The sequence below is a fragment of the Nymphaea colorata genome, chromosome 4, assembly GCF_008831285.2.
Source record: "Nymphaea colorata isolate Beijing-Zhang1983 chromosome 4, ASM883128v2, whole genome shotgun sequence".
Lineage (NCBI taxonomy): Eukaryota > Viridiplantae > Streptophyta > Magnoliopsida > Nymphaeales > Nymphaeaceae > Nymphaea > Nymphaea colorata.
Genome location: NC_045141.1, coordinates 2,704,668 through 2,725,561, shown reverse-complemented (window position 1 = coordinate 2,725,561; position 20,894 = coordinate 2,704,668). Strand labels below are relative to the sequence as shown.

Below are 20,894 nucleotides of genomic sequence, written 5' to 3'. Positions count from 1 at the left end.
TTCTTACAAAGCTAAGTGGAGAGGAAACTAGAATGAAATTATCCAAAGAAATGGATAAAGATAGTGTTCTTGTCTCAAAACAAGAAGAAGAAAGAGCCTTAGCCGCCTCTAGACCTGGAAACAACATCAAGTCTTTTAGACCTCCTCACTTTAAGAATCAAATTAGAGGAGAATATAAAGTTATTTGCCACTTTTGTCATGAACCGGGTCACATAAGACCTAGTTGCCCAAAGTTGAACAACAATGAAGGACAATCGCGGAATCTTGGAGGAAATTTTCTCAAAGGAGGAACTTCATATCCACAAGGAGGGCAACACAACCGGGGAATTTCATTTCCTCAAGGTGGACATTACAACATTAGACAATTTGATCAAAGAAAGGCCGCAAATGTCACAAATGAAGGATGTGATCTATCATCTATATCCACAACGTTGAATCAAATCATGACAGCCCTTCAACCCATGATCAAGGAGTCAAATTCCGGAGCACTAGCAACAACGGCATCCATCTCCAACACTCCTGGTATGTTTTCTTGGCTTTTAGATTCTGGTGCATCTTTTCATATGACACCAAATATATCATCTTTGACCAAATTTGAAAGAACAAGAAAAGAATCAAATGTTGTTACCGCCGATGGAACTTCTTTAAGTGTTAAAGGGATTGGGAATTTTGAAAAAGAATTTGGAAAACAAAAATTTTTTGTTCCAAAAGTTAGTTATGTTCCTAAACTTAATCTTAACTTACTTTCTGTGTCACAAATCTCAGATCTTGGATTTGATGTTGTTTTCTCATCAAATAAATGTTTGGTGCAGGATCACCAAACCGGGAGATTGATTGGGGAAGGTTTTAGAAAAGGGGACCTTTACTACATGGACAATTTATGCATCCCCAAAGAAAAGTTTTGTCACTATGTTGAAAATGTGGACATCAATGTTTGGCACCAAAGATTAGGTCATCCAAATGTTAGAAAATTGTCTATGATGAACCCTACCAAGAATATTTGTATTGAAAATTTTAAATGTAATGATTGTATACATGGAAAAATGAAATCTTTATCTTTTGGAGAAAGGAACTTCTTCTCTTCTTTGCCTTTTGAGCTTGTTCATTCCGATGTATGGGGACCCTCTCCTATCATGTCAAAAGGAGGGCTATCATATTATGTGATCTTTGTTGATGACTTCACTAGGTATTGTTGGATATATTTCCTAAAACATAAATCCGAAGTTTTTGAGATATTCAAAAATTTTCACATGTTAGTACAAACACAATTCAATGCTAAATTAAAAATTTTAAGGACTGATTCCGGAGGTGAATACATTTCAAATGAGTTCGAAAGATATTTGAAAAACTATGGGATAGTCCACCAAAAATCTTGTCCAAGAACACCTCAACAAAATGGACTTTCAGAAAGAAAACATAGGCACATAATTGAAACAACAAGAACCCTTCTTATTTCCAAAAATGTGCCTAAAAACTTTTGGGCTGAAACCGCACTTGCCTCTGTTTATCTTATAAACAGAATGCCTTCAAAAGTTTTACATAATACCACTCCGTTTGAAAAATTATTCAAGTATGAACCCGATTTCAATAGACTTCGTATTTTTGGATGCAAATGTTTTGTTCTTAATGACAAGGCTGATAAGCTAAGTTCAAAAGTTATTGAATGTGCTTTTATTGGTTATTCTGAAACCCAAAAAGGCTACAAATGTTATGACTCAATTAAAGACAAGATCATTGTCTCAAGGAATGTAAGGTTTTGTGAAGATGAAAGTGGTTTTAAAAATTGTGGGGAGTCACAACACAATAATGATTATTCCTTTTTATTTAAGTTCCTTTCTCAATGTGATGATGAAATGCATGATGGTGATGATAGCAACACTGGTGGTAATGATAGTAGAATGGCCAAGGATATAATCACTTATCATAGAAGAAACCGGCAACAAGAAGTTGGTGAAGAAGAACATCATGAGACCATTGATCTCCAACCAACTCAAAGTGGAGAAAACCTTAGGAGATCCACTAGAAATGTAAGACAACCCAATAGGTTTGTGTCTTATGAAACTTTTACTCCATCTCATAGAGCTAGAATTAATGCCATTCACTCTCACTTTGAACCTTCTACTTTTAATGAAGCATCCAAATATATTGAGTGGAAGAATGCCATGTTAGAAGAATTGGATGCCTTGAGAAAAGCCCAAACTTGGGAAATACAAGATTTACCTATAGGGAAAAAGACTATTGGATGCAAGTGGGTATACAAGGTGAAAACTAAAAGTGATGGATCCCTAGAAAGGTATAAAGCAAGGCTTGTTGCCAAAGGTTACACTCAAGAATATGGTATTGACTATGAGGAAACATTTGCCCCTGTAGCTAGAATGACTACTGTTAGGACCCTTATTGCTTTAGCATCTGTTAAAAACTGGAATATCTATCAAATGGATGTTAAAAATGCCTTTTTAAATGGGGATCTTATGGAAGAGGTTTATATGGAAGTACCACCAGGGTTGTCTGTTCCTCAAAGGAAAGTTCTTAGACTTAAGAAGGCTCTTTATGGCCTCAAACAAGCTCCTAAAGCTTGGTTTGACCGTTTTAATTCTGTTATTTCTGATTATGGGTTTCATTCTTGCTTAACTGACACTGCCTTGTTTGTTAAGTATACTACTGCAGGTATCATAATTCTTCTACTGTATGTTGATGATATGATCATTACAGGTAGTGATAAGGAAGGTATTAAAGAATGTAAGAAATTACTACAAGAAACTTTTGAAATGAAAGATTTAGGTTTTCTAACGTACTTCTTGGGTATTGAGGTTGCATACTCTACTAGAGGATATTTTTTGTCACAAACTAAGTTTGCTGCAGAGATCATTGCTAAATCAGGCATAACAGATGATAAGGTCACAGAAACTCCTGAAGCAGTAGGAAGCAAGATGAAGATTGATGATGGAGTTCCACTTGCCAATCCCACTCCTTACCGACAACTTGTGGGATCCTTGATGTACCTTAGCATCACTCGGCCTGACATTGCTCATGCAGTTCATACTGTGAGTCAATTTCAACATGCTCCATCAACCGTTCATATGGGAGCTGTTCTTCGTATCATCAGATATATTAAGGGAACAATAAACAAGGGAGTATTTATGTCTTCCTCTTCCTCCTTGAACTTGATTGCTTATACTGATGCTGATTGGGGAGGAGATCCTAATGATAGACACTCAACTACTGGATTTTGTGTTTTTCTAGGAGAATCACTCATCTCATGGAAATGCAAAAAGCAACAGAAAGTCTCACTATCCTCTACTGAAGCTGAATATCGAGCCATGGCTTCTACAACTATGGAAATTGTCTGGCTTCGCCAAATGCTCCTTGATATGGGAATAAAGATAGAAGAACCCACTGATTTATGCTGCGACAACAAGAGTTCTATCTACATTGCCAAGAATCAAACATTCCATGAACGAACAAAGCATATAGAAATGGACTGTCACTATGTTCGTGAAGAATTTTTGAAGAAGACTATCAAACTTCCATATGTCTCCTCCGAGTTCCAGCTGGCTGATTTCTTCACAAAGCCTCTATGTTCTCCCAGATTCAACTTTCTTTTAGATAAACTTTCGGTGATAGCACCGTAAGTTTAAGGGGGGGTGTTAAGAAATATGATTTCTTATTGTTGTTATCTCTTAATTAGGTATTATCTTAGTTAAGAGCTAGTTTAGGATTAGTTAGGAATTAGTTTAGGATTTAGTTTATTTCTTTCTTTTCTCTTTATTTTTTATTTTTTATTTTTTTATTTTTTTATTATTTCTGCCAAACTAGCCGTTGGCAGTTCCAACAGCTCTATTAAGAGCTGTTGGAACTAGCCCAACGGCTAGTTTAGCTCATCTCTTCTTATTCTCTCTTATAAATATCCTTGTAACAGTCTTTGTAAAGGAGAAGCTGTGTTTTACAGCCTTTATATTGTTTATTGAATGAGTATTACTCTTCTTCACTTGGCCTTAGTGCCTTTTTGGTATTGTATGTATTCTTTGTGACTGTTATAGTCACTTTTCACAAAGATAACAGTCACACAACGACTACCAAAAACACAACAGATTGTTGTCTGCCGGATGACAGCCACACCACGACTACCAAGATAAAATCTTACTCACGTGTAGATGCGCAGCACTTCTTCCCACACAGCAGATTGCTGTCCACCACCGACCAAGACTTCTGCATCAACATCCATGACTCCTCAACCAGAAGTCCTTCATTTGGCTGATCCACCATCTTATGTCCGTCCAAAAGATATTAAACGAAGCAGACTCCAAAAGATATTAAACGATGCAGACTCCCAGACAGCTGCGCGATTTTTTATTTTTATTCATTTTTTGTTGATATCCACGGTTGGAGTCTATTCACGCATATTTCTGTGCGTGGACAGACTCCTTGCTGATGTTGCCGACCAGAACAGGTTGAAGACAAAGAGGGAAAGGATAAGAGAAGGAAGAGAGATCGCCGGAGAAGAGCGCAAGAAGTTGGACAGTCGCCGGTGGTCACGTCGCCCGCTTTGATACCATGTTATAAGAGAGATGAGAAGAAGGAGAGAGAGAGAGAGAGAGAGAGAGAGAGAGAGAGAGAGAGAGAGGGAGACACTACACAAACTATTCCATTAAGCTGCACCCTTCTCACGTTAAATGAGAATTAGGGTAAAAGGAGGAAATTACACAATCAGTCCAAGAATGGAAAAGCTGTTAATACAACTTTTAAATATTCAAAAGACCACTTATTACAAATGTTATTCAACAATTTTGATAAGCTTCTTCTTCTTCATCTTTCCAAGGCTCATTATAGCAATTCATCTGTCTCTTCCATTTGTTTTTGTACATTTTTTTGACGTAAAACATTAAGCATATCTAAACATCGCTGACGCACAAATGAAGGCAAAGGTTTGCTTGGTTTTCTAACGCATGGAGCTACATCTTTGGATGTCCCAGCCAAATGGTGTTTCATTCTAATAATCTCTCCTGAAAATGTATTCCCACAAAAGCTACATTTGATTTTTAACCAGTCATTCTCCTTCACCCTTTCGCCATTGCCATGTGGGATAAGACGATGTCATATCTTCACAAAAAAAAGAAAACCTACCGTAAACTTAACGAAAAACAATCGAAATCTTTCAATATATGGTAAAAATATATGAATATATGGTAAAAACAAGAGATTTCATACCTTACGGAAAAGAAATAAAAAAAAAACCCTTTCCTCCCAATGGGAATCAGCCACCCACACACAAAATCCACGGTTTAATCGATGGTTTCCCTCCAAGGCGGCACAATCTCTAGGTTAGAAATGAAGAAGGGGCAGGTTTTCATATAGACAACTGGAAAAAGAGAGGTTCGGGCCCCCTTTTTTCGAAATTAGCCCGTATTGTATGATACAGTGCGTATTGCACTGTATCGTACGACATGGGGCCTGTATCACACGATACGTGCAACACAGGTATGATACACCCCCTATTTATGATACAGGGGTGTATTGTATCGTGTTATATGAACGATACGTACAACACTGCTTTGGGTGGTTCTAATAGTGTGACCCCGCTGGTGGAATGGTGATCTGGGATATCAATAGGCTACCTTCGATCTATGTGGATTGCCTGATGAAGTTATGTTATGCATGTGTATTGTGCCGACAGAGTTTCCTCTTCATGCTCAGCATGATGAGCATGGGTAGTTGCCATTTGGATTGTCAGTATGACTTTGTAACCCATGATGGGTCTTGTATACTTCATTTGAGCTAGTAAGTTATATTGTTATACCTCCAGGATGTGGCATGAAACATGCAGCTCATGGGCAGAAACCATGAGTTGCATATAAATTTGGTTCACATATTTGTACATCTACTTTGCTGAACCATGTTATACCCATCATTGGATATTGCCACACGAAAAGACACCTGACCCCCTCCCTTATGCCTATACAGGTAATTCTTGATGGATTGTTGGCTCTTGAAAAGACTTCCTTAGTTGTTAGGATGGACTAGCATTAGGGATCTAGCATTGAGTTGGGTTTGGGATTTTGTAAATGTTTTGCCGATGGAGTCTAAGTGTTTGCTGTATGGGCCCTAAAGGAGTTCTTTAAACAATTGTCCCAACAACTTTTGGGTCGTTGTGTACTTGTCACTACTCAAGTTTTGGTTTTGTTTTAATGGTTAAATGTTTATTTCCACCATGTCAAAAAAAAAGGGTGTCCAAAACTTGGGTCCTGACATCCATGGTTGCTGACATTTTTGAGCAACATGGGTTCGCTATTTGTTAGTTGAATAATTAGGTTAGTAGATTTGAACTACATAGTTATATGACAATCAATATGCAGTGAATATATCTTTCTACCCAATTTATCATAGTCAGAACAAACACATCTTATAGACCAATATTTCATGAGATAGAAGGTTGAGAGTAGAGAATTGAGCCACTTTTCATTAAATATCAAGTAGCTGACGTTTTGACCAAAGGTCTTAGACAACAAAGGCTTCGCTTCTTAAAGAGAAAGTTGTTCGTGGTCCAAAACCAAGCACAGCGAGGGAGGATATTAAGGCAATGTAGCACGTGGATTTGGTCATGTTGGTTACATTAGTAATATTGACTTGTATGTATGGGTATTTTAGTCCATTATTGTAACAATAATTCTTTGTTATTAGAAGATCAAGGCTTTTTCAATTATAATAGCCAAAACTTGATGTCTCATCTTCTTCTCAACTTATTCCCTTTTGTGGAAGACTTTGTGCCTTTGTGGCGAATATTGAAATTTGATCATGCAGAAACCAAAGAATAAGATATATCAAAATTTCACTAGATAGAAAGATAAGGAGGTTGTGAGCCTCAAGTAGCCAGTCTATTCAAAGAAGGATTAGCAAAGCACAATTTTTAGTATTTAGGTGGCAAGTAGTCTCTGGTTCAAAAACCTATACAACTTGAAACTTGAAAGAAAATGTTAAGACAAATTGGATCTTGATTCACTTCTAACCCGAATCTGAATGTGATATGTATTAGTGTATTCCTTTTACGAATATGGTTACAATAATGTTTATATATGATTCGGGGGCATTATTATTTCTAACACATAATTGAACGAAATTAGGTCACACCCCTTGTATTGACCCTTGTGACTTGTGTGCCTCTTGTTTTCTTTTGCATAACTTTTCTGATGGAACAAATTGTAGCAGCTGATTTTCCTGAACTTAACATACATGACAACAGCAAATATATACCTGTACCCCACAGACTACAGGACTAAATGTTGCAACTTCAGACTGCTTAATAAGCCAGAGGTCAGTTCCTTTCATATGAGACACAAGAGGTGAGGTAGTATATGTATTTTCCCCAAACAACAAAATGATAATTAACAATCAATAAGCTATGATTCTAACAAGGATTTGACAAAAAAAAAAAAGCAAGTTGTCCATTGCCACCCCTACACCTGAGTCGATATCTTGAAGGGTCCATGTTACTTCCTATGAAAATTGTTGAAACAGTAAAAGCAAATAGAAAGATGTAACGTGGAAAAACCCCTCAACTAGAGGGAAAAAACCACGGGTGAGGAGGACTGGTGCCCACTAGCCGCCAGACACTCTCTCTCTTTAATTATCATTCACACCGAAATTAGGGTTCACACAGCTTAAGTAGGGCCATAATAGTAACACACTGGATCGGGTTCAGATACAGATCCGGATCCAAACCCGGATAGGTGACCCAACTACAACATATATTAACACTCCCCCTCAAGTTGGGCATACATAACAAACATGCCCAACTTGGATACATTTCTCTCAAATGGAGTCACAGGTAAGGGTTTAGTCAGAATATCAGCAGTTTGGTCTTCAGATTTCATATATGGTAGAATCAACTCTCGGGCATCAATTCTCTCTCGGATGAAGTGACGGTCAATCTCAACATGCTTTGTTCGGTCATGTAACACAGAGTTATTGGCCAGATTGATTGCGGACTTGTTATCACAGCACATCTTCATAGGTCCTTCAATCTCTATCCCAATATCAGTCAGTAATACTCTCAGCCACAGTAATTCTGACACTCCAGTAGAAACAGCCCTATATTCAGCCTCTGCACTTGAGCGGGAACAAACATCTTGTCTCTTGCTTCTCCACACAACAAGATTTCCCCCTAAGTAAACGCAGTACCATGAAGTAGATCTTCTAGTATCAACACAGCCTGCCCAGTCTGCATCTGAATACCCTTCAATCTCAATAGGCCCTTGTTTCACATATAGAAGCCGCTTGTCAGGATTCCTCTTCAAGTAACACAAGATTCTGTCGACAGCATTCAAGTGAGTATCTGTAGGCGCATGCATGAACTGACTCATCACGTTTACGGCAAATGTGATATCAAGTCTAGTCAGAGTGAGGTAGATCAATCTTCCAACCAGACGTTGATACCTCCCGTTAGCTTCTTCACAAAGAGGTTCTCCATCCTTAATATTGAGTTTGTGTCTAACATCCAAAGGAGTAGAAACCGGTCTACACCCTAGTTTTCCTGTCTCCTTTAATAAATCCAAAGTATACTTTCTTTGATTTAGCACCAGAGTCGTACCTGATCTAGCAATTTCAATACCAAAAAAATATCTTAGTTTGCCAAGGTTCTTGAGATCAAATTCAGCAGCCAGTAAACCCTTTAATCTTGTTATCTCATCTTCATCATCACCTGTAACAATCATATCATCAACATAGACTAACAAAAGAATAACCTTACCATCCTTCTTCTTTACAAATAGAGTATGATCTCTGTTTCCTTGATTGTAGCCATGTTTTCTCATCACAAGTCTAAGACGTTCAAACCATGCTCGGGGAGATTGCTTGAGCCCATACAAAGCCTTCTTCAATTTACAGCATTTTCCTGGCTTTTCATATCCTGGGGGCATACACATATACACATCTTCTTCAAGTTCTCCGTTGAGAAAAGCATTCTTAACATCAAGTTGGCACATCTTCCACCCCTTCAACACTGCTAGAAAAATAATAACTCTAACAGTCTTCATCTTCGCAACAGGAGCAAACGTCTCCAAGTAATCAATCTCATATTTCTGACTAAACCCCTTGGCAACCAGACGAGCTTTGTACCTCTCAACATTCCCATCTGGTTTGTACTTAATGGTGTAGACCCACTTGGATCCCACCAGATGAGCCGCTTCAGGAATCTCTACCGCTTCCCATGTCCGATTTCTGCTCAAGGCTTCCATCTCTTCTTGCATAGCATGAGTCCACGTGGGATCACTCTGAGCCTCTGTAACAATCCTGGGAATCACAACCAATGAAAAAGAAGATACAAAACATTTGTAATTCGTGCTCAGTCTAGAATATGACACAAAGTTACCAATAGAGTGTTGAGTACATGACCTGACACCCTATCACAGGGCAATGGGAAGCTCCTCATTTTCAGTTTTTGTCTGATGTTTGAATGTCTTCCTCAACAGGTTTCTTTTGATCACGACTTGGGTCATCCAGGGAAGAAGTAGGATTGGGATTAGGAGTAGAATTTTCACCATCAGTCACCCTGTTTGTACGGACTCTTCGCCTAGAGTACACCTACCCAAACAAACGGTTACATTCCTCTTTCGTCCCAGTGGAACACTCTTCATTCCTCTCATGTTCAAGCACCTCAACAGCTTGTGGACTCTCTTCTTGCTTGTAATCCAAAAAATTTGTAAATTGAATTTCCTGACTCGGAAATTACTCTTCCCTTGACATAGACTTCTCCCCCTGAAGAGTATTCTCACAAAAGTAAGAGACATGTTCCAAAAATGTGACATCCTTGATAACATAAACTCGACCAGTGGTAGCATCAAGACACTTATACCTCTTTTGAGTAGGAGGATATCCAACAAAAACACCTTTAATTGACCTCGGATCAAGTTTCCTACCATGAGGACTGTGATCATGAATAAAGCAAACACACCCAAAGACACAAGGTAGAAGGAGAAAGGGTGGATGACTCTCTGGAAGCATAGAGTGAGGAGTCTGCCCATTTAGCACATGACTAGGCGTACGATTGATCAAATATGCACTAGTGAGAACTGCATCACCCCAATATTCTTTTGAAAGATTCCTTTGAAACAAGAGTGCCCTGGTAACATTGAGTAACTAACGATTTTTCCTCTCAACAACTCCATTTTGTGGAGGGGTATAACTGCAGGACGTCTCATGAACAATCCTCTTTTTTCGAAAGAAATCTTCAACAGCTTGACATACGTACTCACGAGTCACGAGCATTATCAGACCGAAAGGTCTTAACAGAACTACCATACTGAGTCTCCACATGAAGAATGAAGGTCTCTATGACATGAGGCACTTCAACTCCTTTGTAATCTTGCTGACAGACAGAAGATTCAAGGGAAGATGAGGAACATGTAAGGCACCATGCACTAAAAAATTGTTTAACAAGGAAAAACTCCATTTTCCCACCACAGAGGTAAAGGAACCATTGGCAAGAGAAACACGTTCCTTTCCTGATGAGAGCTTATACTCATGGAAGAGCTTAGGATTGCCAGTCATGTGGTGGGTGGCACCACTGGCAACAATCCATTCTCCCATATAAGAATTACCTTTTTCTCCAGAAACCGCAAGAGCATGGTTGACTTTTACATCATCTGTTGCTTCAGCCTAACCAATATCAATCAGACTCAGATAAGCACGAAGATCACAAATTTGTTCAGCAGAGATATAAGCTTTCTCTCCACTAGAGTTGGCAACATCAGAAGTAGCTTTCCACAGGTTTCCCTCGACTATTCTTCTTTTCTGGATAGAGGTCCCAACAAAAATCTATAGTATGACCAGTCTTCTTGCAGTGAGTGCACTTGCAAGGAGGTCGGGCAGCTCCTACAGGACCACGACTAACAAGGGCAGACATCTCATTGTATGAGATGTGATTCCCCTTTTTTCCAATAATAATAAGGCGTCGTTGCTCTTCAGCCTCTACCCGAGAGTAAACCTCTTCAATACTAGGTAGTATGTCAGAATTAAGGATTTGACTCCTTATGCCTTCGAAGTCCTCATTCAACCCTGCTAGAAATAGGAATACCCTATTCTCCCATTCTTTAGTTAAATGACGCACCTAATCTTGGGGACAATCCCAAGTGTCATCAGATTAGTAGTCAAGGTCCTCCCACTTAGATTTCAAGGCAGCATAGAAATTTGCGACAGAGTGTTCACCTTGCCATAGAGAATAGACATCCTTCATCAACTGATACACCCAAACAATTCTCTTCTTTTGGCTGTACATCTGCTCAAGTATAACCCACATATCCCTCGCAGTCCTCAGAATAAGGGGTTGAATCTCGGGTGACACAGAGTTGACAATCCAAGTCTTAACTTGGTTGTCCTCAAGAAACCATGTGTCCCAAGCAACATTCGTCTCATTCGGTTCAATTTTCCTCTTGTTTATATACGCAATTCTGCCTCGACTTGCGGTCCCCATGGTCATAGCAGCGGACCATTGCATGTAGTTTTCTTTGGTAAGACGAATAGTGGTGACCTGAACAGGTATATTTTCAGTTCTAACACCCCCAACCTCAGTCTGACTAGTGTTCACAGTGGAGGAGGATGATTCAGCCATGATCACGAATCAATACTGCAGAGAAAGAAACAACAAGCAAACAAGAACAACCATGCGTCAAGCAGGGCAGTGGCAGGTGTCCCCTAGCACGGCCCAAAAGCACCAATGGCAGAAGAAAACAGGCTAGGCGATAGCGGACGGCGACACGGGCGGCGCTAGACAGGATGAGAGCAGCGGCAGAGCTGGCGGCGCTCAGGCGATGGCAGAAGCTTGACGATGACTGAGGCAACGCGGACGATGGGCAATACAGGGTGGCGGCGGAGCAAGGGCAGCGGTGGCAGCGGCAGCGACGGCGGCAGTGGCAGCGGCGGCAGCGGTGATGGCGGAACAAGGGCAGCGGCGGGATCTGGTCGATGGTAAATGCTATGCGACGCTGGATATCGGAACAGTGTCGGACTATGAAGGACCAGCTGCGGATGATGAAGGGCGTCAAGCGAAGGAAAGGTCAGGGCCGGAACTTCACGGCCAGCAAAAAATTTCACAAACTAGGCACGGACTCTGATACCATGTAGAAACCGTAAAAGCAAATAGAAAGAAGAACACACAGATGTAACATGGAAAACCCCTCAACTAGAGGGAAAAAACCACGGGTGAGGAGGATTGGTGCCCACTAGCCACCAGACACTCTCTCTCTTTAATTATCATTCACACACTGAAATTAGGGTTTACACAGCTTAAGTAGGGCAATAATAGTAACACACTGGATCGAGTCCAGATACAAATCCGGATCCAGACCCGGATAGGTGACCCAACTACAACATATGTCAACAAAACTAAAGAAACAAGTAGTTGCACATGCATCAAGGGAGACAAACTGCAATCTAATAGCAGCATACCTCACCATTCTCAGGTTGCAGTTCAGATGTTATATCCTTGACCAAATCCTCACGATTACCTAAGACCCATTCACTGCAACAATACAACAATGAAATAAAATCGCTACATTGTCTTAGGAGCTACCATTAGCAAGATTATGCACTCATGATTTTTATGCCCGAAGAATTTTAAGTCAAGCATGCTACTGCAACAAGTATCCAACTACCTGCAAATTCAAATTCATGCAACTGACTCTAAACACCAAACAGAAACCAACATAGATCTGAAAATTAAAATCAGAAAGCTGCAGCAGTTTTGGATGTTTTAGATGGATTTAAGTGAACAACTGGCCTAGTTAGGTTGATACGCTAAGACAATTTCACTGAAACTCAACATAAAGAAATAATAGCTAAGAGGCAAACAAGATTCATCAATAGTTTTGCTACTATGCAACCAAATGCACTTAGTTCCAATATACAGGCTTAGTGGTACAGGCCTACCTATGACCCCCTCTCAAGATGGAACCCAGGGCTGAGAGGTAGCTGGACCAAGTGGACGATGAGAAAGGTGAAGCAGAGGAGAACATCTGAGAAGGATGAAGATGACGCCGTCCACCATGGAATGGAAGACACTGTGCCTCATTGACAGCCTGCCTTTGTTTGCTGTCAGGTGAGCGACCACTGCCAAAAGGAACCTTTGAAGGCTGCCAGCCCTTCATTGTTATTTGTTACCCTGGTTCCTCTGTTACATGCTAGCTCAGGTTGGTAAGGTTTCTAACCTCCCTGCCATCTCGCTGCCGGGTGGGAAACTTGTTCTGCAACCTTAGACCTGTCTGGTTGGCCATAGCTGACCAGTCTTGGTCTAGTGCTGGCAGCCTTGTCCTAAGGGAGTCGCTTGGGTGGTTTGCACTTTGTACACATAACTTGCTGGACTTAGGTAAGTTCATGCCAAACATCTTGCATTCTTTATTTCTTACATAATTTCTTATTATTAACTAAATCCACTCAATTCAATTACCTGTAGATAATGTTGTGTTGCTACGAGTTGTAATATGTGCCATGCCTTTATATTTTGTTTGTATGCTTAAGTGTAAGGGGTGGGAATCATGTTGTATCATGTGGGGTTTTAAGGCTAGGTCTTGTCTAGCCTGGCTGAAGTTTTACAATTACTCTTGAGGTCACGTGTGGGAGATAATAGAGCCTTGATACTAGGAGCATCCTATCACTTACCCAACACCTAGATGGGATTGCTTGGTATGCTAAACTACTTACATTGTATCACAAAACAAGAGTTAAAGAAACATATTGATTATCATAACTAGCAAACCCGTAAATGGGATTCAAGCCAGCTGACTACTAGGGCAAGAATCACTGAGTTGACACAGCAAAATAAGTTTTTATAGTGCACTTTTACTACAAGTTGATGAAAAATTGGACACATCTATAATAACAAATAAACATCAAGTAAATGTAATTAAATTACTATAGTTTATGAATGCAACTACAAATAGTAACTAATAAATAACATGCAATGAATTAGTCTATTTTTTTATAATCAACTATAGCTTCCTTCTTAGTGATATTGTGTAATGGTTAGATGTAACGTTCCAATGTCATACACAACTAAACATGAAAAGGAAATAGATATAGAGTTCTTTTTCTTTTTCTTTTTTGTGTAGTAGAAGCAGAACAATCACATACCTACGTAGTTGGTGTAGGCCCAATTTGTATATTGCGTACAGATAACTTGTCTATGTAATTAGTGCATAGCACGATTTGTCCTAACCATAAGTGTATACATTGTTTTATATGTATACAAAGTAAAAGTAAAAAAAAGCCTACTCCCCAACTGTAGTTTGAAAAGTTATAGTCACAAATAACAAGTTATTTTTGAAAAAAACGAGAAAAAAAACGTGAGAAAATGAAATGTCATTTAAAACTTTAAAAAACGGGTTTTTTTTTTAAAAAACGTGAAAATGAAAAAAACGAGTTTTTTCACTTTTTTTCATTTTTTTCATTTTTTAATGCCATTTTTTTTTAATTTTCTACTTTTTATTTGTTGCAAATCTACTTATCTTTTGATGTTTGTGTTATTATTTTCTCACTTATTTTATTTTTCCACATTTTTAGTTTTTTTAATGTTTTTAAAAAATACTGTTTTTTTCCATATTTTTCGAATCTGCTGTATTATACCCAAGAAAAACCTCGCCGTTTAAAACTCTGAGATGTTATTTATAACTATGGTTTGAAGTAGTCTCAAAGCTTCTTCTTCTTTTCCCTTCCTCCAATATTTCACCCATTCCTTTTGTTTATATACCTGCATCCACCCTATTTTTTCAGATTCAGAATGAGGATCATTAGACCCTATTGACTCTTCAGGACGATCTTCATATTGGTAGATTGAGTTATCAAAATGGTGGTATGTTTCTATTAGTTCTTCTAAGTTGTTGTCCATAGGTGGCCCGGTGATGCTAATTTCGTTGGGTGATTCAATGAGGTATTTATCTTTATTTTGGTCCCATCTCCTAGTGCTTTGGATTTATTTCATTGTATAGTTATTAGGGTTCCTAGGTGGATAACCTTGAGAAACAATAGGTTTAGTAGCCGTCAAAAAGGATAGTGGATGAGTAATATCGCTAGATGCAGGTCCACTCCAGCATTGGCAATAGTTTGGAGGTTGGTATTTCAGGGGTTTGGAAGGAATGATAATGCAACTATCTAAAGTTGTGCTTGAAAGAGCGATGAAAAGGATTTCTCCACTGGGATGTCTATGGTTCTCAAGAGACTATATAAATGCAAGGTTGTGGTGTTCTAGATAAGGAAGGTAAGGCGTTCCAATCGATGGAACTGTCGACCATTGGACGGTTTCCCTTATCTGCAGGTCCTGAAGCTTGGTTTGCCGGTTTCTTTGGCATTCCAACAAAGCAGACTCAATCTGAGCCACACAAAAACCAATCACATATGTGACAATAGAGAAAAGGAAATAAGTGAACATAGCTCGTTGGTGTATTTAGGGCGGACCGTTGTGCAACTTACAGTCCAAACACTGAGTCACCGGAAATTTGGCATAGATTGGGGTAACCACTACCATGACTCGCATTGCGTTGAGCTCAATTGTGTTAATGCAGTAACTACACCCCACACTCGTTGCCTCATGCCGAGGATGGGCTCCTCTAAGTAGTCCGGAGAAGGAGCACTTTATACATAATCCCTGCATTCAAGCAAGGTTCCAATCACATGGGTCCCCGGACCCCTGCGCCACCAACCTTGGCCCTTTTTATATTTTACAGTTGGGTTCGACTCTTTATAGTCGCAACATGTGCGGATCTCAAACTTTTCATTTCCAGTACACTGAGCCTTTCTCGGACTTTCCTCTTATACTATCAATACGGAAATATAAAACCCGCCTCAGGCCGTTGCCCACATCATAATGATAACTCAGGCCATGAGCAAACATTTGCGTAAAGTAAATAAACAACCATCATGCTCAATCAATTCAATGTTTGAGCATACTTTCACATCCATCATCATACCCTGCTTGCATTATCAAATATGTTCATCTCAAAGCTAAAGCACGAGTTTATCATTAAACAACTCACTCTTGGAACTCAATATCGAGCCTGTATAACCAACATAGCATGAGTTTCCTATTTGAGAGTGGCACGTACTTACAAAAACAGATACAACTAAATAACACGCATATATGCATGAATTCAAAGAATCAAACTCAATTTAATTAACTTAAGCCATTTGCTTAAACGTGCAACTTAATTTAAGCCTGCTAAATCTCAACTTTGCTAGTCTAAGCACTCTATAAACTACGTGATTAATCTAATTATATATTATTAACAATAAATCTTAACTAAAACTCTGTGTAGCCAATTGTCTGCCCCCGACTTCATCTCGACTTTGGGTATGGCCAAGGTAGTCTACCCAAAGCTGGATCATAGCCGACCAAGATTTACTAGTAATCATGGTCGATTAAGGCAAGCTAGGTCCAATAGCCTAGTATAGCCCACTGTCAAGTTTCACTATACAGCAAAACAGTGCACGGTTCGACATAATTTTAATGCAGCCTAGACAATTAAGCCATACGAGTACACGACCACTATTGGCACAGTTCGTTGGTTGCTCGTATGCGCTATGCGCAAACTGAGCGGGTTCAATGTTTCTAACAAAAATTCGGCAACATCTCACCTACCACTTTTGGATTATGATCTGTCGGAATCGTAAAAAATAGTAGTAAAGTGCATAGAGAAGCAATTGAAATTTCTACGGTAAACAATCTAAAATTTAGTATGTAATCAGAAAAATTGCAATAACTTTCATTATACCTGATATTTTGGCAAAATCTATGCTCCAGGTGATTATAATGAGCGAGAGAAATAATTCTCCCTCCTCTATTTTCTCTCTCTACTCTCTCTTTCTCCCTCTCTCCTTTCTCTCTCTTTCTCCTCCTCTCTCTCTTCCTCTTCCTCACTTTGGATCCCAAAGAAGGGGGGGCAACCCCTGTTTATAGCCAAAAGTTATTATATTTTTTTATCACTTATTATATTATACTTTATAGTTTATATTATTCTATCTTGAAGAGTTTAGAAAAACAATAATACATTTTGAGAAAGTTTATTCCATTAATTAAATTTAAATGATTAGTTTCAATTCTGGTTTAGCTTAGTGTCTAATAGCTTAAGAGCTATAATCCATCATTAATTGGGTGTTTAAGCTCTTAAACTGTCATTAGCTAAACTTAATCATGATTAGCATAATTAATCTCAATTAGCTAATTACTACCCCTGGTCATAGCTGAAAATTACAAGTTTGCCACTTACCAATTACCATAATACCATGGTCTCACTGGTCCTTGGACTATTTTAGACTCCCAGTTTGGCTGCAAATTTCGTAACGAGTAAGACTAGGTCGTTTACTTTTTATATGTATTATTAGTTTCAAATTCTGATGTAATGTCTTAGCAATACTCACACAGAAACATAGTAGGGTTTAGGAGCTTCTAGGGCTAAACTGTAATTCATAAATTGTTTTTGATGCCATGAAGTTGCATGTTATTACTTATTAGAACCTATGTTGAATGATACAGTAAAAATTTTGATGGTCCCGAGCCAATTTAACTGCTTCCAAGTTCCACCAATTCAGTCAATCCAGAATTGAGACCCCTAGGATTCTGTTGCATTTGAGTCAATACTCCACCCATCAGCCAGTTCGTGGGCAACCTGAGTTTATTCAGGCAAGTCTAAGTCAACTAAGATTATTACTGTTAATACAATATATTACTTTGGCAATTCTAAGCAGCAAAATTGACAGTACAAGCTAAAGAAAGATGAAGTTAACTTTAATAAAACTCCTGTACCACCTTTCCTATACTTAAGTACAATGCCACCTTGAAGCTCTACCACAAGAGTCAGTAACATAGTTCAGAAAACACATCACAAATACTCATTTGCCGGAATAACTTTTACCATCAAACTACAAGTATCATTACGAAATTCACAAGAATAACTATAAATAAATTATTCATTTATGAGATTCTGAATACAAAACATGCATAATTTTAAAGAAAGAAGTAGCATAGAAATCCGATATTGACTGAACAGTCACCTTGTACAAAAAATTTGTGTATGAGGACGTAGTAAACTTGGAACCTTTACAAAGGCCTCGAAGGTGCCAGGTGCAAGAGGTGCATCGCTTGGTCCTGCAAGGAAGAAGTCAACTAATTGATTGTTTACAGCATGTGTCTGTATTTAAAAATTGAATAATTAGTGTAAGTCATATCTTCAGTCACCCATTTCAGTTTTTAAACATAGGGGAGCCCAAATTAGAATATGCAACTCATGAAAGCCTTGCAGCGAACACTCCAAATTTATTAGTAATAAACACATTAGTCCAAGCCTTTTGGAGAAGTGACTTCGTGGTTGTCCACTTACAATTTATGCATATTGTTGCAGAATTAGAAAAATTTCCATGGGAAGGAATTGACATAATTATAGGCATATAAATAGATGAGTAAAGCAAGCATTAGTTCATATGGTGGCTGACAAAGATTGGAAATTCTACCATGCTGAATATGAGGTGAAAGCTCAAACAATTAAGAACATTATTATAGATGATAAATAGAAGGATAGATTGACATATTTTTTGGAGTTCACATAGTCAATTTGGTGCATGCTGAGGGAAGTGGATAAGGATGAGTCTATGCTTCATAAGGTTTATGACGAAACGTATAACTTGTACAAATCTCAGCCAAGATGTGGGATAATATGGTTGAGCAAAAATCAGTCTATAATTTTCAAGCACGAAAAGAAATGTATTGCACTTGATAATTCAGAGTTTTTTATCGCATTGATTCAATACTAGTAGAAAGATGGGATAAGAGCAATACTCTCCTACACTGCATGGCTTATTCTTTATATCTTAAATATTATTCAAAAATATGGCCAGAAGGAGCTCCTAGATGTGTCCCTCCAAATCAAGATCACGATATATCAAAGAATAGAATATCATTCATGAAGAGAGTTTATTCAGATCCCTATGAGAGAAAACATGCCAATTATGAATATTCAAAGTTCAATGCTAGAAGATTTGATTCTAAAAATGTATGAATTTGGTAGGCTTCAAATGTGAGCAACTGGAGTAAATTCAAATACAAAAAACTTACTATTGTACTAACTAGTTTCCTAGTCTAGTTATACACATACAATTTGACACCGAAAACTCATGAAAGAGTTTCTTTTTTTTTCCACAAATACAAGAACAAGTCTAAGCCTTGCTATTACTACTATCTGACAATTATGCCCTAGAAGTCTTCTTGATAAATAATGAATTGTCTGATGGTAACATGTTAAACCCAAAAGCTGACGTACAAAAAGAATTTAAAACCACATAACATACCAAAGATCTATTTCAGCCCATGTATAGCCTTTTTGATCTTACATACCTTATGACTCCAAACCTCAAACGCTAACAGTTGTTGCAGGTCCATAGTATCAATCAAGTCACCATACAAAAAGGCACTATTCACATCTAACTGACATAAACTCACCCATAGTGCACAACGCAAACAAGATTGATAGTTCCAAGACGTGCAACTAAGGAGAATGTAACAAAGAAATCTACTCTGTACATACTAAGTATCCTTTCACCACCAACCTTCCTACATTTGATAGACTCATTGAGATTGTATTTAATGGTGTAAATCCAATTGTACCCAATAATATATGTGTATGCAAGAGGCACCACTAAATCCCACATATCACAATATAGCAATGGGTCCACTTTTTTCTTGCATGGCTTGTATCCGTTCGAGATCTACGAAACACAAGTGATGAGTTAGAGGAACCAAAATGGCAGACAATGTAGATATAAAATCTTCCATATATCATCAAAGTCTTCTTTCTAAAGAAACTTGGAAGATGGGATGCAAAGCTCAGTCATACAGGTGCTTTGAAATGCACCTTAACACCCATGTCAACATGATGTGGGTGTGGGTGCGGACACAGGTGCGGGTGTAGATATTGGTGCAGCTCCGACACGCACTCAAGCCACACCTGATTTTAATTTTTTCTCTCCCTGTTTTCCACTTTTCCTCTCCCCCTAAGTAACATGGGTGTGCCAAATATGGTGGCGCACCCACGTCGTCTCAGGTGCAGGTGTGGGTGTGGCTCGACATGGCACCCAACTTGGCCAAACCGAATCGGGTGTTGGTGACCGCACTCGTTCTTCTTTTCTCATGTTTTTTTTTTTTCATTTTTTTCCTTCGTCTAACTTTTTCTCTTCCTTTCCCCCTCTTCTCTCTCTCCTTCCCTATTTATTTAATAAAACTTTGAATTTTGTATGAGATTAAGGTAACCTTGACAAAAAAAGTTCATATGGTCTTGCTGCATCCTACACCAGCACCCGCACCCCGCACCCTACACCCATGTCACATAGCTCTCCCTTTTTTCGTTTCCCTCCTATTTTTCCCTCCCCTCTCTCTTTCTTTTCAAACTTTCAGCTTTCTCTCTCTCTTCCTAAAAAGGAAGAGAGCCAAAGGCACAACAATCTCTCTCTCTCTCTCTCTCTCTCTCTCTCTCTCTTTTTTCAAACTTTTAGCTTTCTCTTTCTCTTTAAAAAGGAAGACAGCAAAAGACTGCTATGCAAACAGACTATTATCCCTTCTGTCCTTCAACCAAGCTGCTTACCTTTTCTTAAAAAAAAAGCTTTATTTTATTAATTTAAAAATTTAAAAATTAACTGCTCTTAAAATGCACTATATGCCTGACTGCCTATATTTTAAAAGAGCTTTACTTTATTCAATTTAAAATTTTAAAAATAAATTACATTCTATTTCTATGTGCCCTTAAAATGCACTCAACATTCGCATTCAATATAAAATGCACCCAGCAAGCAAAATGACCCTTGAAAAAAACTTAATTTTCAGTAAAAATAAATAAATGTAAACATTAGCATTATATATATATATATAA

At 38.5% G+C, this 20,894-nt stretch overlaps 1 protein-coding gene across 7 annotated transcripts in view; it reads right to left on the bottom strand.

The window, feature by feature from the left end:
- Positions 1–20,894, bottom strand: part of LOC116252613 (uncharacterized) — an 89,337-nt gene that overhangs the window by 13,128 nt on the left and 55,315 nt on the right. For all 7 annotated transcript variants that reach the window (XM_031626995.2, XM_031626996.2, XM_031626997.2 and 4 more), the window contains 2 exons: positions 18,031–18,124; positions 12,439–12,511 (listed from right to left, as the gene is read on the bottom strand). In XM_031626995.2, the coding sequence (XP_031482855.1) occupies positions 12,439–12,511; positions 18,031–18,124 (167 nt within the window). The remainder of the gene's footprint in view (positions 1–12,438; positions 12,512–18,030; positions 18,125–20,894) is intronic.